Here is a 26024-nt window from a genome sequence, read left to right on the forward strand (position 1 = left end):
CTTACCCCTTTTTAAAATTTTCTTTACCATGCTCCCTCTACTCCAGCTATTATGGACTTCTTGCCTTTAATAAAATATGCCAAGTTTATTCCTACCTCAGTAACATTTTACTCACTATTCTTGCCTGAAAATCTTCTTCATCAAATTATCTATTGGTGGTTCTCTCACTTGTATTGTGCTCTTGTTCCATAAAACACAATTCAGATTTTGTCACTCTTCTGTTTAAAATCTTACAATTGGTTGTTCATTACTAAAAGGATAAATTCAAAGCTCCAAATAGCATTTAGCACTTTAGAGATGATTTACCTGATAATCTTATTTAAATTAACATTTCTCCCTCTCAGCCTATCCTCATTATGCTCTATCCTCTTCCCAAGTTTAGTTGATAGCATTTGTCATTTCCTGACATTGTATTAAGTATTTATTTGCAAGATAGTTTTCTTTCTCTTTCCTCTGCTAGAGTGTGAACTTCATGAAATTTGGAATTAGGTCTGTCTTGCTAATTGTTCTATTTCAAAGTGCCTAATTGAATACTCAACACATAAGTGTCTTCAATAAATATTTGTTGAGCACAGGAATGAATTATTACACACTGTGATGATTACTATAAGAAGAAATACAGGGAGCTCTGAGAGAAAATGGGGGGAGCTTCCCTAGATTATGTGCTCAAAAGAATCTGTTGATGAAATAATGTTTAATGTGAAGTAGCAATTCTAGCAAATAATACAGTGATCACTCTTCCAAACAGAGCAAATAGCAAACACAAACACCATAAGGTAAAAATAATCTTGAGGAATTTGACATAATTTAACGGGCTCATCCTACTGAAGCAGAGGAAATGAGGGAGGGTGGAATGAAGTGAGATTGGAGAGGGAAATATAAAAAACATTATTCAGCTTCTTGCAGATCAGTTTAAGATCATGAATATTATACTAATTACTTCTGAAGCCTATTGAAAGGTTTTGAATGGAGACTAATTAGGAAATTTATTGCTTAAGAGATTAAGAGATGCAGCCAAAAATAGCATCTAGGGGCTGCATTGGTGGTCTTGCACCTTCCTGTTTTCCTTTGCCTCATGATTACTTAGATCCTTGAATTTTTTACTGAAGTTTGATACTGGATAAGCATGTCGATCTGATATGACAACCCGATCATTGATATTACCTGAAAGGACAAAATCAAACATATAGCACTGGGATAAAGGAGCTGAAGGTTAAAAGTCTAGGAAAGAATAACTAGATAATCTGAAGAAAAGCTTTGATGCATCATGGAGTCAAGAAAAAAAGTTCTTGTATTTTTTTTCAAGATACTTTTTATTTTGCATTGCTTTCTTAGACTTACCGAAAATTTGGTAAGATAGTACAGAGAATTCCTAGATAGCCCTCACCCAGTTTCAGTTTCTCTAATGTTATCATCTTACATTACCCTGCTATATTTGTCAAGATTAAGAAATCAACACTACTGTTAAAAATACTCCAGATTCTATTCAGACTTCATCAGTTTTTTCATTACTGATCTTTTTCTGTTCCAGGATCTGATCTAAGAAGCACATTGCATTTGGCTCACATGTCTCCTTAGTCTCATGTGGTCTGTGATTGTTTCTCAGGATTCCCTTATTTTCCATGATTTTTACAGTTTTGAGGAATACTCTAAAATACCCCAGGGATATTTTGTAGAATGTCCTTCAACTTGAGTTTGCTGGATGTTTTAGCTCATAATTAGATTGAGATTATGAATTTTTAGAAAGACTATCTAGAACAAATCTGCATGACTTATCACTGGTGACGTTAATTTTGATCACTTGGTGAAGACGGCATTTGTCATTTTTCTCCCCTGTAAAGTTACTATGTTTCCCTTTCCATACTCCACTCTTTGGAAGTGAGTCACTGATTTTAGTGAAGACTCACAAGGGAGAGGACTGAGTTCTACCTCTTTGAGTGGAGGGTATTTACCTATACTATCTTGTATTCTTTTTTAAGGAAGTTTTGTCAAAGAGAAGAGAGGTTTAAAAATGAAGGTTTGATCATATTCTACTGTAAAATTTATGCAGATAAAAATTTCAAAGGATTGTATTGATTTTGGCAAAATAAAAGTCAGGATTGTTTTAGGAGGAACAGCTTCAACTCAATTGTGAGGATGCCAGCCAGATGATTGGGAAGAAGGGTGAATGAGTGAAAAGAATTAAGACAGCATATGGGAACACGTCTTTGAAGATGCTTAGCCTTAGAGTGGAGCTAGGGAAGGCAACTACAGCCAAGGATTCGTGTGAAAATTACATTGTTCTTTTTGTACATTTTGTTCTAGGAACATAATTTTTCACTTTCAATCCACGGTTTTAGTGAACTTAGTCATATAAGAATACAACTTTCAAAATTTTCACCCTAATTAAATTCAGTAAATTTAAATCACAAAGTTTATATATAAAAATCCAAAGTTGTTGTTATAGATTTTGTTTCTTTTTAACCATTTGTATCAAAAAGATTTTTGTAAAATAAAAAGCAGATCCAGAAGAAAAACATTTGAAATCAAATGTGTATCAAATATGCCTACAATTTCTCAGCTAGTATATGTTAAATCTAAGTAGATGCCAAATCTAAGTAGATAATCTGACTCCTCTCTACATAGCCCTGCTTGGTGTGTAATGCGTATTTAATAAATGCTGTTTGAACAATTGCAGGAGGCCTTGCAACTGTCCCTGACCAACCGATGTTTACAGGTTAATGTGAGCTTCAAACTTTTACAGTTACTATAGAGATCTTCGTACTTGCAACCATTGGCTGGAATAAAAACAAAGAAATTAGTCACTTCGTTATCATTTTCTTTCATAACAGCAACACAAACAGTACATTTTATATGAGTGGAGAGTAGGGAAGTGAGCAAACAAGTTAAGATTATTACACTAAGATGGCCATTTTATATCTTGAGGGACACATAAGGTCACTTAGGTAAACACGCTGATTCTTTTTTAAATTCGAGCTTTTGGAAATGTTTCTAAGATGAACTGACATATTTTCCTCACTCAACAAGTGAGCAGAGTAAAATTAATTTAAATGAATTTCTCTAGAACTGCAACATCCAAAATGGTAGATATTTGTCATGTGGTTGTTTAAACTTAAATTAATTAAAATTAAATAAAAATAAAATTAAATAAAATTAAAATTTCAGGTCTTTCCTCAACAACACCAGTTATATCAAGTGTTCAGTAGCCATGTGTCTAAGGGCTACTTTATAGGAACATTGAACATCTTCATCACTGTAGAAAGTTATATTGGACACAGTTGTTCTAGACTCTAATTCCCCCAGTCTTTCTCTGAGGTCTAAGTAATTATTATAGGAAGACGTAAATGTATAATGTAAAAGGTGGAGAGAATGTCATTATGATTATTGGACATTTCTACTTGGATGTCCTTCAGTGGCCACAAACTCAATAAATCTCAAACTAAATTCATCATCTTATCTACAAGCTTGACATTTCCTTATTATTTCCCAACAACTGTTCACTTCGTTCACCCAGTTTCAGAGAAATGGCACTCCCAACTATTAAACAATTCAAGCCAGGAGCCAGGAATCAACTGGAACTTGTTTCTATTTTTTGTTTTTTTTGTAATCAATACTCAACAATACCAGGTAACAACCGACTGTTCTACTTTCTTCCTATTTTTCATACCTGTCTATTTTTTCATTCATTTTGCCCTAATGCAGTGAAGATACCCATTTGTTTTTGAGTGTGTGTTTTTCCAACAGTCTCCTAGCTGACTTTCATCCAATTGCTTCTTCCTACTACTGTCGGGAGCTCTTTAGAAAACACAGTTCAGATCTTATCATTCTTCTGTTTAAAATCTTTCAGTTGGCTGATTATTACTAATAAGATAAATTTCAAGCTTCTTAGAAAACAGCATTTGGCAGTGCTGGAAATATTTGGATTTTCCTTCTTTAGTTGATTTATAGCTTTGGTATTATCAGTATTCTGAATTATAGCTACACAATTCAGTCAGAAAAAAAATGTTACAATTCAGTCAGGTGAATGCATTTGAAAGGTAAAAATCTCAATGAATGGGTCAACTGCATTGTCAGTAATAATTTTAGTAACTTATCCTAGTTAAACAAAAATATCATCTCTTTGTACTTTTATTTATAAAAGCACAAAATGAAATTGTATGAGATATAAATTTATTTACTCCTTTTTGCTAAAATATTTTTGAGGCTTCTGCAAACTAATACTACATACAGATTTGATTTTGACTTTAAAAATGTACACAAAATTATTAGCAAGCAGAAGTGCAAGTGATTATTATACTAAACTTGATGATTGTAACTACACTATGGCAAAAATGAGGAAGTTAGTATAATAAATTCATTGGCATATGAGGAATTGCAGTATTTGGAGTCCCTGTCTGGATTGAGCCATATTCTATGGTCTCATACTCTTAGATGTATATTTGTTTTCCTTTTTTAAAATAATGCTGTATTTTGTATAATGATATAAACTTTAATGAGAATAAACTTCCTTTTTAATTACAATATGTTATTTCCACAGACACATTTTCATATATGCCAATATGTAACATGAATGGTAAGTGTTTCAACAGGTTACATATGATAACAGGCCAAATTTTACATTGCAAATAATACATAGATACTGAACAGTGTAAAATTTTCACTTAAAAATACTCTGTAAGGCTGAGTGTGATGGCTCACACCTGTAATCCCAGCACTTCGGGTGGCCGAGGTGGGCAGATTGCTTGATGGCCAGAAGTTCGAGACCAGTGTGGCCAACATGGCAAAATCCTGTCTCTACAAAAAGTACAAAAATTAATCAGGTGTGGTGGCACGTGCCTGTAGTCCCAGCTACTCAGGAGGCTGAGGCACGAGAATCACTTGATCCCTGCAAGCGGAGGTTGCAGTGAGCCGAGATGGCGCCACTGCACTCCAGCCTGGGCGACAGAGCCAGACAGACTTTTTTTTTCCTTTTCGTCCTTTGCATGAAGGCATTGCTTAAGTTGGTTGTCTTCAGATTTCCCAATTCTTAGAAGAAATGTCAGATCATTTTATTTTATTATCAAGTTAATCACTTCAAACTTACTGCATAGTCCATCGTCACAGTTATCTGGGCAACTGGCACAAGGTGCTCCTTGTTCATAAGGGACATATAGTCTATTAGCCCAATTACCACTGAAATTTGAAATAAAAATGTCAAATACTTTTCATTTTTATGTTTAGTTTATGTTCCAAGGTTAGTATCAGTCACCAAATATACATGAGTATTTATTAAATGTTTTTAATTATGTCAAATAATTAAAAATATAATCTCAGAGTATATTCAGACAATAATGCAAAGTAAGAGAATAATTCACACATTCATTCACTTTCCTGACCATAATCTTGCAACCTGAGAAACTGAAATAGGATAATTAAAGTCTAAAGTTTTTAGAGTATATTTCAATGTGGCAACACACTTCATCTCCCAACAGACTTCGTCAAATTGCTAAGATGATGTACCACAAGGTGCTGGCAAGGGGTAAAACATATCCCCTAGAGAGATAAGAAAAGTTCCTGAAGCACAGAAGGTTGCAATATGAAAAATAACATTTAATCTTAAATGTAACATAATTAAAAATAAAAAATACCATAATTTCTACAATATGAGGTAGGGTAAGTACAGTTTCGCCGTAAATTTTGGCTTTTAGGTGGGGTGGTGATTTTCACATGGTTTTTGCTGTATGTTTGTGAAAGGGTATTGGGCTTGGGAAGGTTTGGGAATGTCTAAAGGTGGTGTGTATGAGATGTTTATGTTTGCCAAGAATGGGAATGTTAGGGACAAAAAAGATTTAATTAATACTAATCTCCTCCGTGTGTTCATCTTACAGTGACTAGCCAGTACATCATTGATGATTATTTTCCTATCGGTAATTATCATCTGAAAATACAAGAAAGTCAAAGTCTTAATTGCACTAAGTAGGCTAATGGTTCAAGGCTATGTAGCTGAATCTCGGCCTTTCTTCACAGAATATAGCTGTAGGTGTGTGAGCACTTAAGAAAATGTGAAATAGATATCGAAGTGTTCTGGAAGTTCTCTTTTCCCTGCTTTCTCTCATTACTAATTCCAACTCTCACTTCAGATGCTGACTCCAGATGCTCTCCTCTCATGACCAGGCATTTGGAGGCAGTCTCCCAGGGTCTTTCAATTTTCTGTATTAACAATGATAATTCTTTGCTGAAAAATGACCTTACAGGTCATATTTCTCAAACTGGAATCCTACATCACCTGGGATATCTACAGCCTCAAAATAAGCCATGCAGAAAGCTGAGTTTGGGGAAAACCCCTCCCACTAGTGGTGAACAACTTCAAATATTAAAAGGAAATTAAAGCTAATAGATAGGTTGTGAATATATCTTCAATATATCCACAGATTTTTTTTCGTGAGTAGGTCAACTATATTGCTTGAGAAAAAAAAGTGGACTTTCTGCAGAAAACCCAAGATAATTAAGAAATTAGGATCTTAATGGATGGTTCCATGAAATTTTTTTTGTGGTAAATTCTAAGAAGCAAAAATTTAAGATATTATCTTTTCTTGGCTATTTGAAATATATTGGGAATCTCTTAAAAGTCTTTGAGGTCCAAGATTTAATCATTTCTTAATGTATAATGTGAAATTTTCTGATAAGCAGGAGTAAGAGCATTTGAGCAGAAAGGACTGATATTACTAAAATGGGTCGTTCCTTATTTGTTTGTTACCTTACTTTATCCCTGGACTAATTATCAAGCTTCCAGTTTCTCGTATGTAAACTTAGCATGAACTGATAAAATTATATTTAGATAACTACACACTACATGTACTTATGAAGTAACCGTAAGCATAGCAAAAGGCAATTGAGAGAGGAGACAAATTATTTTAGGCATGAGGAAAGACAGCTCCCTGTTCAATAATACTTGGAACTGGAACTGAAAACTTTGTCTTTCTGAGAAGTTGGTTGAATGTGTCTCAACTTTAGAAAACATTTCTAAAGATTAATCTCCTTCACCTTTACTGAAATATGGTTTTTAGTTTTTTTTTATTAAATGTTAAATTGTATTTAGCATTATTGACAATAAACGCTAAAATATATACTTACGCAGGACAATATTGGCAAACATAGTAGTATTTTAGAACTTTTTGATTGGGACAGTAGGCACTTCCACATCCAACAAGGTATGAAGAGTACCAAACAACCTATATATAAACCAATAAGTGAAGGTATGAGAGCACATTAGAGAAGAAGGAAATACCAAAAAACAAATAGTAGGAAATACAAAATGGAGAAGAATGTTACCGACATATTTTGTTTTCATATACCTTATGGCTATATTTAGTTAAATTATTGAATCAAACTAAAACACTTTAAAATATTACATTTCCATGTACATTCCTTTTTGAGACTGTTGGACAAAGATTATGCTTCCCTACCATGATCCTGCAGTCTATTGAAAAATGACAGCTCACAGCTGAAATACTCACCAAATGCCAGACTATTCTATATTCACTTGAAATTTCCCCCAAATTCAACTTGGAATCAGTCAAAATTTGAAGAATCCTTTTTTTTTTAGGGCACTTATAAAGGAGATGGTTTTTCATTTCTTCTCCTTACCTGTGTATAATGTCCAACCACTGCGTTGGGAGTCTTTGGCCCTACACCAAAGTCAAAATCATTGTACTCATCAAACCAGCTTTGGATTGCTTGTGACCATGAACTGGGGGCACTTGACATGTAGAGATTCTCACCACATTTTAGACCTAAGAAGGAACAGACCACTCATGAGGAAAGCAATAAAGCATGCAATGGCAAAATACACACACACACACACACACACACACACACACACTACACACAGCAGAATCCCTGCTTTTTAAATACAGTCCCCAGTACCCATCGTTAATGAATATTCACTAATACATAAGGAGGGTGCCTCAGATCCTTATCAGCTATAAGCTGAATAGAAGCCAGATTTGCCCAATACTTGAGGCTGGTCTCAACATGCAAAACTTTGAGTAGATGGAGAAGCCTTTTTTCTTTAATATCTGCTCTCCCTGGATTCATTTATTTACACATTGAATTCTTCACATGTGTGTGCCTTATGAGCTTTCAGCTTTGTAATGTGAGCTTGCCGAAGGCAGAGATCAACTTAGTAATTCCTCTCCTGCTCTAGCCCATACTCACCAGAGATTTTCATATATAGGAATCTGAATAAGTGGTTAGAATTATTATTTTGTGTGAATTTTTAAAAAAGTCTTATGCTCAGTCTTTAAGAGCCCTAAACATGAAGCAAATGACACCATAAAAGACAATATTTTCACAGGTTACAGGCCTCCTCCTCTTAGCAAATCAGAACATCACAGGCCACACTCTGCTCAAAAAATAAGGAAAAAAGTGCCTTGCAGCCCAGAAATGCTTCAACACTTTTTCAAGCCCTGAAATTAATATTTATATTTGGATGGCTTAACAAGGAATGTCTACATGCTACTTAAAGAGAGTATAAACTATCTTTGTATAGCTCCTTTGAGAGGGAAAGAAAGAAGCTAAGATTTTAACAATAGATTGGGATTTTCAAGACCATTTCTTTCAATCTTCTCGTGACCATAGTTACCCCCTTTCATAAATTTATTATAGTTTTATATCAAAAATATAGATAACAGTGGCAGTCCTATTTTCAAAACAAGCCAGTTATTTACCACTTGTAAATTTGGCTTGCCTTTACCTATGTTATTTTTGATAATTTAATAAGTATTTTATCTGATAGCTCATCCATATGATATTTTATCTAATTGTTTTTATATTTATTGATGTGTAGGTTATGCCTTGCAGGTCATTTTTTTAGTTTAATACAGTATGCATTGTAAACATCCAGAAAATATAAAAGACATGGCTTACTGTCATCAAAAATTCAAAAGAAAATAATAAAAGTGAATGCTAATGTTAAATACGTTTTTCGTAAAATTCAGGAACAGTTTGACAAAATTTAAAATATTTTATAGAAAAAAAATTAAGTAGGTTTCAAAACACAAATAGGCTGCATATTGTCACCAAAAAGGGTACTGATTTAGAAGCCAGAAATTCTAATTCCAAATTTCCTATATATGACATTAATTGCCAATCATCATTTTCTTCCAGGCTGTTGGTTTTCTAATCTCTGTAATTGGGAAAGAGATGATTTGTAACCTGCTTTACTCCTGAGCTGATTGAGAGGTACAAACGTGATACTGTGTGAGACAATTTTTGTAAAATTTATATAAAACAGTAAGCACAGATGGTGCTTCTCAGAGTTATCTCTACATGTAGATAGTCCATACTGAAAAAGGTAGCATTAGAAGCAAAATTTACTTACAAACTTTTCTTAATGCAACATCATAACATGGTTTGTTATTTTACTTGTTGATTTATTCAACAAATATTTCCTAATTTACATACTTGTCATTCGATCCTTTGGGTTACTGTGTCTGTAATTGCACTGGTTTGCCCACTTTTGGGCATTTGCTGCAGCCTCTTTGTTCCATTCCTGAAACAAGGACAGAAAAAAGATATCCACTTAATGTCTCAAACCTCAAAGGAGCATAAGCTTTATAATCAGGTTATAGGTTGATTTACATCATCATAAAATTTCTGTACAAGCATCTTCTGATTTTTATAGTAATCAAATGTATATATTTTTGATGTGCTTTTATCTGCTCCACAAAGAAATATAGGTAATATGCCTACCCTAAGTAATCAAAAAATCTGGGTTTATGGTCCAATTATTTATCACAGGACAGCAGAAACACCTAAAGATTTTTCGTAATGGTCCTATTGTAAATATTGATAAACATGTGGAGGTGCTGAGATTGCTTTTCCAACAATGAAGTAATTAGCTGGCTTACTTCATTTCCAGTTCTTTTTTTCTTTTTTTCCCCCTCACTGAATATGTTTGGGAGACATGTGGCCTTTGGTACAGGGCCCAGAAAAGTAGATTGTTATTTACCCTAAATGGCATTTATCTTAAAGGGAAAAGGTCTTTCTGATCTTAGATTAGGACAGATAAGATAAGGAGCAGAAAAACATAATGGCTTTTCACCATATATCCAAAGATTAGGTTTTAATTCTGCCTCCATAATTTAAATAGCCCTATGAATTTGACGTTATGCAACCATTATAAAGAGAAGTTAAGAAATTCAGCTCTGCCCATTACACAGCTCAAATGAAATAAAAAAATACAGAGAGAACTTTGTAAACTTCAAAGTTATTAAGAGATCTTAGTTGCCAGCCGCCTACTCCTTCCACAGCTTGTTCACACCCCTCTCCTTTGCAATATCACCTCTTACCATCTTCAGCATGTTTCTGGCAGGCGGAGAGACTGCTCTCCTCAGTTCATTGTGTTTATTCACAATCTCCCTTTGCACTTGTGTTTGGGTGGTTAACAAAGCAGTAAAAGCAGGATCCTAAGGGAAAATAAAATTACAATTATTTTTTAACATTGTTGGAAATTGCACATAACAGTAACTATGTTAGTTCAAGGGAACAAAGACCATTTTTAGAAAGTGTTGCCAATGCTAGGTAAACATTGTCAATGACTGCCAAAGCTGTGACTTTTTAATGGAAAAGTATTACATGAAAGTTTTCAGAATGGGGATATAATTCATGGCATGACAAACTAAAATCTCCTCTGAGGCCACATATACCAATTTCTGGGTTAAGAGAGGTCTTAATGTGATTTTTCTAAATATATGAGTGATAACATCTTATAGTGACAAGGGTACATGATAGGAATTATTAAGACATTCACACTCAGGCTGCAGCAAAGAAGTTGTAAGGATTGGGGCATATGATTTACCCTAAGACTCTAGGGGGAATTTCTGCCTGAAATGGTGTCTGGTATTTAGAAAAAATGCTTAGGCTTAGCCTAAGTGCATGTCTAACATGCAATACTCTAGTAAAAGAGTTTTATGTATTGCATAGCAAATATTATGGGATCACTCAAAAGATAGTTTTACCACATTAAAAAAAATCCCCAAGGCAATTTGCGGGGTGGAGCAAAGTCATTTAATTAATGAACTTCAATACCCTCATGTGGCTAGGGGCTACCATATTGATCACCACAGCTTTAAACATAATTATGTTAACTACCTTGAGCTACTAATGAGTACTTTATGATGTACCAGACATTCTAGATCTTTTCACTTTTGAAGATTGATCTAGTAGCTTGCTATCCCTCATGGTTGCCTGAATTTTTCTGAAGATTTTTGACTTCAACCATACCTTATCTTCATTTGCTGGAAAAGATGGAAGCAGCCCAGCAACCAGGAACAACAGCACTGGGAATAATGTCATTGCTGGGAAAACAAAACCGGTGGAACAGGGATCTGCATTAAAACATGCTGTTGAGTAACATGGGGGTGGGAGAAACGTAATGACCTCCATTATCCCAAATTCATTATTAATGTAACAGGAGAAGACTTGTCACATGGAGCCAGCAGAATGACAGTGGATTCAGCTTTCAAAGTATGCATTCAACTGGGACTATAAAAAACAAACCAAAATTCCCGACTGAAGCCCTTGAAACATGCCTATAAATGCTAAGGACTTTCTACCTCCTTCTTCCGCAGCTCCGCAGTCTTCTCTGTGTAACTACTGTTTTTAGGTTCTAGGAGTGGATTCTTCACAACAATAATTCAGTAGCTTCCAACTGTGTTTATTACTGGGATACTACTGCATTAGCCCTTGCTGATTTCCTTAAGTGCTGTCTACACTTTTATAAATATAACCTTATTAACATTTCTTCAAATTAGAAGTTAGCATGTGCCAGTTCTTTTCCGTCAGGGATCTGGCTCATATACTTGCCATTCCTCAAACCCTAGAAAGTCCTCTACGTATATGCTTTTCATGCATACCTTTAAACTACTCTCTTCAAGTTTACCCATGCAGCCAGCATCCTAACTCCTTTCCTCTCAAAACTTTCTTTAATACCACGCCTCAAATTTAAAAAGGCAACATTTTTTTTCCTCTGGATCTTAAAACAAAAAGGTAATGATTTGATTCTCATGTTTAAGGGATTACTAACCCTATCTGTACTAATATCCTTAATATGTTCACATTCTTTATCTCACAATTCAACTTCTTGGAATTCTACTGAAATTATAAACTATACTAAAAAGTTTTAAGCATAAAATTTTCATCACATTATCATTTATAAGGGTTAAAACATTGTAAGTTAATTACATGCCTAGCAATAGGGAGCTATAATGTCTAAGTAAATGAGAATACATCCTCTTATGGCAGTATATTAGACATAAAAACCACTATACATTTATGGTTGTTTTGTAACCTCAGAGAAGAAGCTTATGCTTCAGTGTTAAGTTTAAAAACAAGAAAGCAGAACAAATAGTATATGGTAGATCCTTAGCCTTCTGTTTTGGACTGAATGTTAATAGAAGTAGTGACTCATCCTACAAAAGCTCTTCCTTCTTAGTTATTCACTGGTTCCTCCTGAACCTCAGCTCTTGGGGGCTGGGACTGGGTCTCCCTTAGACTATGAACTTAGCTAACACCAAATCCCCACAGAACTCCCAGAGGAAGAGCTTTCCACGCCAGACTGGTTCCCAGCACTAAATTCAGCTTTCCTTTCTCCTAACCAGCACCTCTGCACCCCACCACCCCACCCACTGTGAATCTAAGTATTGGGATGCAGCCTGATATACACTTGCAAAACCCATTTTCATGCTATTAAAGTCAATGTCACAAACCATCTCGTCCCAGCATCACCCCACAATCACCCCGCAAATATGGGACTTTGCTGGTATCCATTTGTGTCACTTTTTCAAAGATATTTCCAATGGAAGAACAAGAAAATGGGAGCAGGGGAGAAACACTTTTGATAACAAGTATGGTTTTATTTTGTCCACTGCATTAATAAATACACTTGAAGCCTGAAAAAAAAAAAAAGAATCCACGAAAAATGATGTTGCCAGAATGCAGATCTGGAACTCCAGAAGATTTCAAACTACTAGTGTTATAGACCTTGAAACTCACTCAAAAATAACTTAACCTGGCCCTGCTTCCACTTCTAAATCAATATGTTGATGCCCTAACTCCTAGTGTGCTGTATTTAGAGATGGGTCCTCTAGTGGGTCTCCTGCAGAATTTGAGAGCAAAAGAGGAAAAACAGACTCTTATTTTCATTTGTAAGTCAAAGACAATTAGGTATTCTTCTTTCCTTTAGGAGACATTTATCAAGTTTTGTACACTCTATTCAGGATAACATGTTATAATATTGCTGCACATGATCAAGTGAACAAGACTTGGTTCTTGCCCTCAGAGTCCTGGTATATAATTACGGGAGCTCATCATTCAAGTACCCAGAGTGGGAGCTGGTTGAATTTTCTCATGTGTGCAAAAGAGGAGGGTAAAATTTTATTTCCTTTTACAGTGATCCATTCCAATGCTTTATGGAGAGAGATGTGGAAGAATCTAGCGCAATTCAGGGCTCAGGGAGTAAACAACTTGAATGAGATAAATATGATAAAGATGTAACATCAGCTTTAAGACCAATAATGGTGACAGAGAGTCGCTGTAATATTCCACTCCATCCCCACCTCTCCTCCCAAGGGACTACTGTAAATAGCAGGTGCAAGTGGAAAATGATTTGTTTGCAATTCCATTTAGTAGTAGCGTCACATAGAAGGTACTAGAAAGAATGAAAAAAAAAATAGCCTCTCCTGTCATTCACTTCCATGAAGCAATTTCTAAGTGTATTAGTTATACATTATTTTCTGCTATTTCTTGGAAACAAGCAGTAGATTTCTCTTAATTCATTTCACTTGAAAGAGTTATTTTGCTATGTGTAAGTCACTGAGTCCTACCTTTTATATGGTTTTCTGTTCTGTTCTGGTTTTCCTTTTCAAAGAAATTAATAATTTATCTCAAGTGTGATTAGAGAAAAACCAAATCCCTGGATTTCAAAGATTTATGATTTCAAATAGTGATGGTTTGCTACTAATTCCAGATCTACAGCAGAGCAAATTGTGTCTTTCTGAAGCATAAATGTATATAATAAAATTAAACTGTAACATACTGTGCCTTCTTCACACTGATGTTAGGACCACTGGTATGTTTGAAACACTCCCTTGGAAAAGGAAATCATTTTATCAAATGACCTGATATCACTGCATATTGACTGACAACATATATCTACAAAAACTTCTATAGGCATATCTGGCCTTAACAGTCCATTTTGTGGAAATAATGATTTGCAAATTAGGAAGTAGGACAAATTTGCTTAGTGCTAAGAGAAGAATTAATCAAATGGTTTATTTATAAAGCAAGCCTTTGGCTTTTATTCCAGGCAGAATATCAAAATAGGCAAGCTTCTTGCTGCCACCCCAAAATTAACTCTGAAAAAATTATAGAAGCAAGAGGGAAACAGGGATTCCAAGAAAATACTGAAAAGATAGTGAGAAAATCTGAGGAGAATAAAGTCTCTCATGACTTCTAGAATGTGTATATGGATGTGTGTGTGTGTGTGTGTTGTGTATAGTGAATGTGAAGGAGAGGGGAGTGCTGCATCCAACAGCAGTGGTTGGTTTAAAGTAATGCCTGTTAGTTTCTACTCTTGCCTCAAAACAATCATTGATTCCTCTTTATTTGCAAAATTCTGCAACAACAGAAAAACGCTTGCTCTAGTGCTATGTGTCAGCAAAGTAGCATCGAGGAACCGTAAGACCCATCCTGTGTGGGGCTGGGTGCGGTGGCTAATGCCTGTAATCCCAGGACTTTGGGAGGCCGAGGTGAGCAGGTCACGAGGTCAAGAGATGGAGACCATCCTGGCTAGCACGGTGAAACCCCATCTCTACTAAAAATACAAAAAATTAGCCGGGCGTGGTGGCGAGAGCCTGTAGTCCCAGCTACTCGGGAGGCTGAGGCAGGAGAATGGCGTGAACTCGAGAGGCAGAGCTTGCAGTGAGCCGAGATCGCGCCACTGCCCTCCAACCTGGGCGACAGAGCGAGACTCCGTCTCAAAAAAAAAAAAAAAAAAAAAACGAAAGTACCATCCTGTGTGAAGAACCAATGATAATAAGGTCATGTGTGATAGCACTCTCCAGTGCTCTTATACTCACACCTTCTTACTCCCTAGTGTTGTATGGTTCAAATTAGCTTGACTACTTCCTCCCAATGCTGTTTTTTCCTGAAATGTAATCTGAGGAGTGGATATAAATCCGGGATTGACTCATAAAAGACATAAGAATAATAGTAAATAATACATAAGCCCACTTCATAAATGAATTGCAAGAATCCTAACAAAATATTAACTCATCAATTTCAAAAATATATTAAAAATATCATGACCAAGTAAAATTATATGAGGACTGCAAGAATAATTCAAAATTAGAAAATTCATTGGTAAAATTCATCACATTAACAGACTAAAGCAAAGTAATATGACAAAAAATACGTCATTAAATTCAACCCCTGTATGTAGTTTTTTTTTTTAAAAGAAAAAATAGAAGAGATCATTACTTTGGTAGGAAGCATATACTGCAAATCTATACCAAATATAATGGTTATTGGAGAAATTCTAGGTGCATTTCACTTAATATTGGGAACAAGAAAAGAATGACTAACACTTTTATTTAACACAGTACTGGAGAGATCCTAATCAAAGCTGTAAGAAAAGAAAATATATACATATACATATATATGTATATAATATATACAAGTAATGTAAAGTATACATTATGTTATATATAATAATATAAAATATATTATTATATATAAAATATTTGTAACTTTTGTAAGAGAAGACGTAAAATTGTTATTGTTTTCAAATGATAAGATCATCTATCTGGAGAACACACCAAAATTAACAATTTTGCTAGATGCACTATCAACTTACAAAAATATCATTTCTATTACTGGAAACACTCAACTAGAATATAAGATTTAAGAAACACTTATAACAGTTAAAAAAACTATACAGTATCTGGGAAACAACAAAACAAATTTAAAAATCCTTTTTGGAGAAAATCTTAAAACTTTAATAAAGAACATAGCAGAAGTTCTGAATAAATTGAGAGTTTTGTAATGCTTTTAAACGGTACATGTTAGCATAAAGATATCAATCCTAAACTAACCTGATACTTGTTTACTTTAATTCCAATACAAATTTTAAGTGGTTTATGAATAACTGAGTAAACTTTTAAAAGAAGAATTGCTTGGGGGCAGTGGCTCATGCCTGTAATCCTAGCACTTTGGGAGGCCAAGGAGGGTGGGTTGCCTGAGCTCAGGAGTTTCAGACCACCCTGCGTAACATGGTGAAACCTCATCTCTACTAAAACTACAAAAGTTAGCCGGGCATGGTGGTGCATGTCTGTAATCCCAGCTACTGGGGAGGCTGAGGCAGGAGAATTGCTTGAAACTAGGAGGTGGAGGTTGCAGCGAGCCGAGAGTGTGCCACTGCACTCCAGCCTGGGTGACAGAGCGAGACTCCATCTCAAAAAAAAAAAAAAAAAAAAAAAAGAAGAAGAAGAAAAGAAAAAGAAAAAAAAGAAAGAATTAATTGGGTTATCTTTTCATATTAGTTATTAAGATAGACTTCAAACATTTGTTGACAAAAATTTAATATTATTGTAGGAACAGATAAATCAACTGGCGGAGGAAAATACAAAACTTAAGAGACAAACATCGTAGCATTAAAAAGCAAAGGAGGGAGAACAGACTATAGAAATATTTTAAAGGATTACGTGGATTAGAAGAGATGTCAAAAGCATTAACACATGTGAGTATAATGTGTGCACTATAGGTATAGACACATTTATAAACTAGTCACAGCACAGAAGAGTATTTCATGCAATATTTTCTTACTTAAAATTTAATAGTTAACCTTTATTCTGATCACTTTCTTTCATCTTATTATGTATCTGTGATACAGAAAGCAGCCTATGCCAATATGCAAAGTTTGCAAAACTGCTAGACTTCATCAAGTAAGAAATTCGTAAAGATATCCAAATAAGAATAGCTGCCTTGCATTTCTTGAGAAGCACTTTTTTTTCAAGGACAAATTCCCTCCCTTTTACTTGAATTCAATAAATAACGTAACTGAAATTCATAGCAATTATCAGATTTACATTACTTGAGAATTCTGACACTCTTCCTCCCAGTTCATCCCTGCCTGTTACAAATCAGAAGCCCCAATTTACCTCATAACTTATCAGTGTAGGGTAACTCCCAGGCTTGAAACTTGTCATCAATTTAATTTCTTTTGATCCACTTTCAGAGGTCTTAGTCATACAGGCAGACATTCTAGATTTGGTTTTAACTAGCAGAAGAGGCAACACCGGATCTTCTATGGCTATTACAAATACTCCCAGAGTTTCCTGGATAGCATTTAGCCACAGGGAAGAAAAGCATTTTACTTTAAAATCTTCTGTCTAGTGGTAAATAACCCCTTTCATGTTGTCATTAGGTGGTCTTCTGTGGTCTGTGGTCTCCTACTATCTGACTCTTCAGAATCACTTCTAATATGCTAGGGAAGATAAAGCCGTATGTGGAAATTGCTTCCTTAGATGAAATATGGACGATAGATATTATATTTAAATTACCTACATAAACATGACTGAGTAGACTGACTTTTGACTGAAAAACTTCTAAAAGTCTTTTTTTTGTTTTTGATCTGAGTGCATTTCATGAGATAAATTGCATTTTATGTTGATGGTCTTTAATAAAATACTTTTTAATCTTGAGATCAGTGCTATAATTTTGTTTTGACCAATTTAAAACTTTTGCTATGGCATCCCATATAGCTGTATGTTTTAATATTAGTAAAAGTTACTGATGTGAAAGTATGCACACACATATATTCATAGTTTTTCATTTTTCTATTAAAAATAGTTCTAGTACAATTGTTTCCAAAAGTCATAGACATGGGAATTAATTATATTACTTTAGAATGAAAGGTAAAAATTTATTTAAATTTCAAACTGGATAAAAGTGCTTTTGGAATAATAAAGCTGTCTATATATTAGCTTCTCAGCTTAAAATGAATATATTAAGATAATTACTCTCATTAAAAGTTATCAGTAAACTTTGGAAAATTGTAGATAAAATATACGAATATATCACTTTATCATTGATAAGGTATAAATGTGTTGTTCACCTTAAAATAAATAATGTTCACCTGGAAATAAAGGAGTTATCACTTACCAGTGGTTTCCAGAGCAGGATGAAGTATTTGTTTCATCTATTGACAGAAGGAAGGTGCAGAGAGAGAAGGTTAGAGCCGTATATATGAAACACCTATTTCCTGTTTTGGCAAATTCTGGTTGTGCAAGTAACTCTAGATCAACAAGGCCTGAAACAGGATTTGTCATACCAGTAGTCTCAAATTTCATTGCTGGTTTTCTAGTCATGATTTTGAAATTATTTGGTGATTCCTCAAATGGCTTTTAAAAATAAATTGATATATCAAGTTTTGTAATTGTGCATTTATTCTTTGAAGTTCATATACTACAATTTATCCATGTTTTTGCCAGTCAATAGTTTGAAAATTCTTAGCCCAATTATTAGCATCACAACATTAGAGTTTTCAGAATTACTTCTGTTGGATTGAAATTAAGCTCATAATTTTCATGAACTCTAGAGAACACAATGTTTTTTACAGCTATCTAAAATGTTTATTAATAATCTATTGGACATTACTGTTTTGGATAATAATTTTATCTTTAATGTTTGTAAATACAAGGCCACAGTGACTTTCAGAACTCAATGGCCAAACACACCATAACTCATTGGTATTTCTATGTTCAAAGATGTGCTGTATTTACTTTTATTTTCTGGTTGTATAAAATTAAATATAATATTGATCTCCATGCTAAATTATCATTATTTGATTCTGTTCATCTATGGAACATGTCAATCATTCCAGGCTTGTTTCCATAGCACAATAATGAAGTGGGGTGGACTAACAATTTCAGATTTCCTCTACTTCTAAAATACAATAATCTTAAATATTGAGTTTATATAAATAAAGAAGTATAAATTAATAAATCACAAGTAGCATATACATAGCACGCAGACATTTCTGCATGCTCATATTGGCATATAGATTGCACCTTGTGGTGCATAATTCAACAGTTTCTGTTCATTTTCATTTTTATATTTAGCTTTATTGATCAATGTGACAAAATGTATAATCACAGATCAATGTCTACACAATAGGCACATTTTAAAATTATAGTTAATTTTGAGTTCAAGAATTAGATACTTCTAAATGTCTGTTATAAGAGAGTTGAGAACTCAGAAACTCAGGTTGGATTTTACCATTAAAAAATGGTTAACCATTTGCTGCCATGTCTCCAAGTAACTCCTAGAATCTGTTTACTTTATGAACATGTGAAGTGGAAGCTCTCAATAAACCAAATCAGCTATGTGGAAAAAATCACCATGGAACAACCTTCTACACAATCCTCTTTCTGTGGCAAAATGTATTTTGTGGGGAACGACCAGACCCAGAAGCTCATTCTCTTTTCTACTTAGTGGTGTAGAATGTTGTTAAAAGCTTGATATTTCTGTTTTAATGGAAATGGGCTAAATTTCTATACCAATGTGTATTGGGAAATTTTTATATTTTATTATTTTATTTTATATCATATTTTATTTTATTTGAAGCAGGATCTCACTCTGTCATCCAGGCTACAGTGCAGTGGTTAGATCAGAACTCATTGTAGCCTTGAATTTCTGAGCTCAAGGGATCTCCTATTTCAGCTTCCCAAGGAGCTGAGACCATGGTGTGCACTACTATACGCAGCTAATTTTTTAAATTTTTTTGTAGAGACAGAGTCTTGCTATGTTGCCCAGCTAGTGTCGAATTTCTGGCCTCAAGAAATCCTCCTGTCTTGGCCTCCCAAAGTTCTGGACTTACAGGCATGAGCCACAGTACCTACTTTATTAGGAAATTATTATTCTGATTGTAAATTTTCATATTTATCATAAATGGGAATAATATTAATTGTATTTAATTGTGATACATAATATATGTAAGCTGCCTGCCATGTAGTAAGAATTTCCAGTGTTAATTCTCTCCCACTTTATGCACTTTTCTTCTATATCTAGACAAACCTACCCCTAATATTTGTAAGCTGTGGGATTGCACTTGAGTTTTAGGACATGGTTTGACTTACTAAGCTATAGGCAGTTCTGTGAGAAATTACCATAAGTAGACACAAAACAGTATAAAAAGGAAAAATATTTTTGCCTCATTATTCAAACTTGATAGTTTTTCTCTAACTTTTTACTGAGTTATGACTAAATGACCACTAGATGCACCATGATGTAGAAGGCATTTTGCTTGTCAAATATTGGTACATTTATTATTAAGCTAAATAAGTATATGTGGTCTTTTTGGGTCACAAAATACCATACACATGTTGGACTGACAGACTGACTTCAATCCGACCTTAAGTGTCCAAAATGGCTGTTTCTAGTCACCTTTGTTCTCTCATTTCCCATGATTAGGTTTTCTTTTCTGTATTTACGTGTCCCAAGGTCATTGCTGGCCCTTCACGATCCATGTCTCCCAATTTTAGCAGTGAGTGTCTTCCAGCTCTTATTTGGATATCTAAGTTCCATCTTAAAAGAGCAAATAGTTTGTTCCTGTATATACATTTTAATCTATTCCCACTATTCTATTGAAACTTATCAATGAGTCTCTTAGCGACTGTTGCTATTAATCATTACATTTTGTTTTAGGAATGCTCCTTTTCTTACTCTTTAAAATTATTCTTCTATTCCTATGCTTTGACTAGTACAGTGTAACCAGATTGTCTATAACATGAATAAATAAAGCACAGCTTCCATCTCTTCCTAGTCAGCCCTTCTCTCATCTTAGATACAACAACATCTGAATGCTGCCTTCCTGGGATTTCTACGCTGACCACCCAAAACTGATTAGTTATTACAAGGGCAACTAGGATCCCTGCCTTACAGCTGAACTCTTGACCCAGCTTTTTATGACTTTTACTTCGCCATTATTACCAACTACCTATAGTTTACTGATTACAGTCTTTGGAAATTGCCAGGTCTGAGAAATCCTTTCTGAGCTTCAGTTTTCTCTTCTCTGAAATGTGAATTTTCATATCATACGTTGGTTTTAATGACTGAAAAGCATAATTTGTATATAAAAATGTACTGAATACATAATTAAACTATTAGTGCGATGCTTGGCATGTGACACTCAATAAATGGAATTATTAACATTTGTATTATTATCCCTTCCAAAGCCTGGTATTTCCTGAGTACATAAAAGGCTTCCACGAATGCATTTTCTTTGATTGAACTGCCAATTCAGGAGTCTTTATAAGAAGTCTTTCTTGTTTTAGGTATTTAGGAAACATCATAGTTTAACCAGAAATTCAAGTGTTTAAGGTGCAGTTCTATCAAAGCCTGTCAGGGTGACTTTAACAAAATGATTGAGCATCTCTCATTTTCTGTATCCTCACCAATAAATTAAGGAGCACAGACTCAGGTGCATTTTAGAATTAGAATTAATTTTACTCTACTCTCATTAATAAATAGCAGATTTATAAATCAGTTGTTGTTCTGTTGAATTATCCTTTAATATAATGGTTTAATTTAGTGACTTATTAATTTCCAAGAAAGGTATAGTCTGTGTGTCAATTTATTTGCATTGTTCTCTTGCTTCTTCAGTCCCTTTGGTTAATATCCTGATTCCTTTTTGTCACTCAATGCCTAATTATATGAGTGAAATATCAGAATTGTAAATTATTTATGAGTTTCACCATTCAGTGTATTATCTATTACACACACACAAACACACATGCACACACCCATATAAGATCACACGATCTTAGGTCAAGTTTCCAAGAAATACACTGAGACACAAATTACATTGGCTCTGATTTATTGAGGAAGTATATCGCAGCAGAAAGGAAAAGAGTGAAGCAGGTCAGGGAAGGACAAAGGGCTAAAGAGGAATGTGTTCTCAGGTAAAATCTAGTCTTCCCTGATTAATAGAGGCAGTGCTGCAGACAGCCTTTTCAAACCTATGAACAGTCAGTCATTAGTAACAGTGGGGAGATGACAAGGTGGTTCTCCTCTGCCAAAGGCAATTCTCTTGAGAGGGGGCAGATGTGGGCACAGTAGCTAATTCTCACAACATCTGGGGGACAGAAGCATTGCCTCTGGGATGGGATTTCTGTGCAATACCTAAACAGCATCCACCATAATATGGGATAATATTTGCATTATTACAATAGTTGTGTATTATAAAGATGATGTAAAAAATAGTGAAGGCGCTTATCATGATCGCATGATTCATTTATCTCATTTTAAAAGTGAAGGAGCAGACAAAATAACTTAAAAACTCCTTCCATATTTAAAATTATGTATGTCCCTGTTTAAGGAAAAGGGAAAACAAGGCTCTGTCTTGCTTCTTTCACTAATTGGATGTATTTGTTTGCTAAGTCCTTGACTCTTGCTAGTCTTGGTTTTAATCCAATTCTGTTTTCTTGCCTGTAAAATAGAGACAAAAATAATACCTAGTGTTGTGAGGATCAAAATGTTGGTGTGTAGAAAACATTTTTTGGCTGTACTAACCTGAGTGCTAAGAGAACTGAAAAATTCTGTCCCTGAGTTACTGAAGCAGTAAGACTAGCATGTGAAAAAAAAAACTGTAGAACAACATATGAATCCACGTGATTGGTGATAATATCTGTATTGCCCATTGTAATAGCTGTAAGAATTCAAGTAGAGGAATACACTTTATGGGTAAATAAAAGATGTCTATATACCAAAAATTGGAGATGAGTTGGTATTAATGGATAAACAAACTTTGGGTTCCAATGAAGTTAACAAATCCAACTTTGATTTTTTCAAATGTACTTATTTATTTTTAAAATTGACATACAAAATCGTATGTATTTATAATGAACAACATGTGTTGTAGTACAGTAAGTCCTCATACAACATCACAAATAGGTCCTGGAAAATGATGCATAAAAACAGCGTTTTTTTCTCATTGACATTATAATGAAATGATGTTGAACAAAACGATGTTATTAAAAGATGCGCTGTATGTTGTTTCACTTAAAGTCGCAGTTTCCAAAAATGTATTGACTGTGTTAAATGAGGACTTACTGTATAAATACATTGTGGAATGGCTAAATCTAGATAACTAACAAATGTATTACTTTTCTTAGTTTTTATTTTTGTGGTGAGAACACTTAACATCTACTCTTCTAGCATCTTTTCAAGAATATAATATATTGCCATTAACTGTAATTGCTATGCTGTAAAATAGATCTCTTGAGCTTACTCCCCTCCAAAGTGTAAATGTGTGTTCTTTAACCAACATCTCAACATGCCTTCTTACGTCCCACCCATAAGTTCTAGTGCCCAGCTTTCTACTGTTTTCTTGACATGAAGTTTTTTAGATTCCACATATGAGTTAGATCATACAGCATTTGTCCTTTGTGTCTAGCTTATTTCACTTAACATAATATCCTCCAGATTCACTCATGTTGTCACAAATGGCAGGATTTTCTTATTTTTATGACCAAATAGTATTCCATTGTGTGTGTATGTGTGTGTGTATGTGACATGTATATATCACACATAAAATGTGATATATATATATCCCACTTTCTTTATCCATATCCATAAGGTTGCTTCCTTATCATGGCTATTGTGAATAGTGCTTCAATAAACATGGGAGTGCAGATATCTCTTCAACATACTAATTTCACTTCCTTTGGATATAGATCCAATAGAGGCATTGTCAGATAATATGGTAGTTCTATTTTTAATTTTTATAGGAATCTCCATAATGTTTTTCATAATAGCTGTACTAATTTAAATTCCTACCAACCAACCCAACTTGGTTGGTAGTAATAGAGTCCTAGAGAGGAGTCTATTATTAACAGAAAGGTTACTGTTTGTTTTCAGTTTCTTTACAGTTATACTTGGAAGAGAGGCGGTCTCTGGTACATGGAGGCTTATATTAGATATTTGCTAATGATAAGTCAGTTAAGATGAAAAAATGTGACACTGCATACATAATTAATTCCAATGTATCTTAAGCTAGTAGAAACATCATATCTCTTGGTTTATACTATATTTTAAATAATTCTGTTTATATGTTTATTTGATATAATCAACCAGTTTGTGACAATTTTCCTCTTCAATAAAATGATTTTTAAACTTTTATTTTAGATTCAGGGGTACATGTGCTTTTGGTGTCTTCATCATGAAATCTCTACCAGTTTCTATGTCCAGAGTGGTATTGCCTAGGTTATCTCCCAGGGTTTTTGTAGATTTGGGTTTTACATTTAAGTCTTTAATCTGTCTTGAATTGATTTTTTGTATATGGTGTAAGGAAGGGGTCTGGTTTCGATCATCTGTCTATGGCTAACCGGTTATCCCAGCACCATTTATTAAATAAGGAGTCCTTTTCCCATTGCTTGTTTGGTCAGCTTTGTTGAACATCATATGGTGGTAGGTGTGGCCTTGCTTTTGGATTCTCTATTCTGTTCCATTGATCTATGTATCTGTTTTTGTACCAGTGTCATGGTGTTTTGGTTACTGTAGCCCTGTAGCATGGTCTAAAATGGGGTAGTGTGATGCTTCTAGCTTTGTTCTTTTTGCTTAGGATTACCTTGGCTATTTGGACTCTCTTTTGGTTCTGTATAAATTTTAAAATAGTTTTTTCTAGTTCTGTGAAGAATGTCATTGGTAGTTTGACAGGAATAGCATTGAATCTGTAAATAGTTTTGGGCAGTATGGCTATTTTTATTATATTGATTCTTCCCACCCATAAGCATAGGATGTTTATCCATTTGTTTGTGCCATCTCTGATTTCTTTGAACAATGTTTTGTAACTCTCCTTGTAGAGATCTTTTGCCTTCCTGGTTAGCTGTAATCCTAAATATTTTATTCTTTTTATGGCAATTGTGAATAGGGTTGCGTTTCTGATTTGGTTCTCAGCTTGACTCTCGTTTGTGTATAGTAATGCTAGTGATTTTTGTACATTGATTTTTGTATCCTGAAACTTTCCTGAAGTTGCTTATCAGCAGAAAAAGCACTTGGGCCAAGACTACGGGGTTCTCTAGATATAGAATCATATCATCTGCAAAGAGGGATAGTTTGACTTCCTCTCTTCCTATCTGGATGCGATTTATTTCTTTCTCTTGCCTGATTGCTCTGGCCAAGATTTCCAATACTATGTCAAATAAGAGTGTTGAGAGAGGGTATCCTTGTCTTATTCTGGTTTCCAAGGGGAATGCTTCCAGATGTGGCCCATTCAGTGTAATGCTGGCTGTGGATTTATTATAGATGGGCTCTTATTATTTTTAGGTATTTTCCTTCAATACCTAGTTTATTGAGAGTTTTTAACATGAAGAGATATTGAATTTTATCAAAAACCTTTTCTGCATCTATTGAGATAATCATATGTTTTCTGTCTTTAGTTCTGTTTATGTGATTAATCACATTTATTGATTTGCATATGTTGAGCCCATCTTGCATCCCAGTGATAAAGCATACTTGATTGTAATGGATTAGCTTTTTGACGTGCCACTGGATTCAGTTTGCAAGTATTTTATTTATTTATTTTTTATTTATTTATTTTTTATTTTTTTGAGTATCTCACTCTGTCACCCAGGCTGGAATGCAATGATGCGATCTCAGCTCACTGCAACCTCCACCTTCCAGGTTCAAGCGATTCTCCTGCCTCAGCCTCCTGAGTAGCTGGGATTACAGGTGTGCACCACCATGCCCAGCTAATTTTTGTACTTTTAGTAGACAAGGGGTTTCACCATGTTGGTCAGACTGGTCTCAAACTCCTGACCTTGTGATCTGCCTGCCTCGGCCTCCCAAAGTGCTGGGATTACAGGCATGAGCTACCGTGCCTGGCCACAAGTATTTCATTGAGGATTTTTGCATCAATATTCATCATAGATTGAATATTTTTCTTTGTTGGGTCTCTGCCAGGTTTTGATATCAGGATGATGCTG

At 34.6% G+C, this 26024-nt stretch overlaps 1 protein-coding gene and 1 long non-coding RNA gene across 2 annotated transcripts in view; one reads left to right on the forward strand and one right to left on the reverse strand.

Moving 5' to 3' along the window:
- Positions 1-1294: 1294 nt before the first annotated feature.
- CRISP3 (cysteine rich secretory protein 3) lies at positions 1295-17250 on the reverse strand. The gene is made up of 8 exons (XM_031012349.3): positions 17199-17250; positions 11266-11339; positions 10332-10448; positions 9445-9532; positions 7627-7772; positions 7114-7211; positions 5084-5172; positions 1295-2777 (listed from the first exon to the last, which is right to left on the reverse strand). Exons 2-8 carry the CDS (start codon positions 11335-11337, stop codon positions 2650-2652), a joined length of 738 nt encoding a protein of 245 aa, XP_030868209.2. The 5' UTR covers positions 11338-11339; positions 17199-17250; the 3' UTR covers positions 1295-2649.
- Positions 9146-26024, forward strand: part of LOC129534091 (uncharacterized) — a 31923-nt gene continuing 15044 nt past the window's right edge. Inside the window, exons 1-2 of the long non-coding RNA XR_010134101.1 lie at positions 9146-9222; positions 16633-16777. This is a non-coding gene — a long non-coding RNA (uncharacterized lncRNA). The remainder of the gene's footprint in view (positions 9223-16632; positions 16778-26024) is intronic.

Source organism: Gorilla gorilla, chromosome 5, assembly GCF_029281585.2.
Source record: "Gorilla gorilla gorilla isolate KB3781 chromosome 5, NHGRI_mGorGor1-v2.1_pri, whole genome shotgun sequence".
In the NCBI taxonomy this organism is placed as follows: domain Eukaryota; kingdom Metazoa; phylum Chordata; class Mammalia; order Primates; family Hominidae; genus Gorilla; species Gorilla gorilla.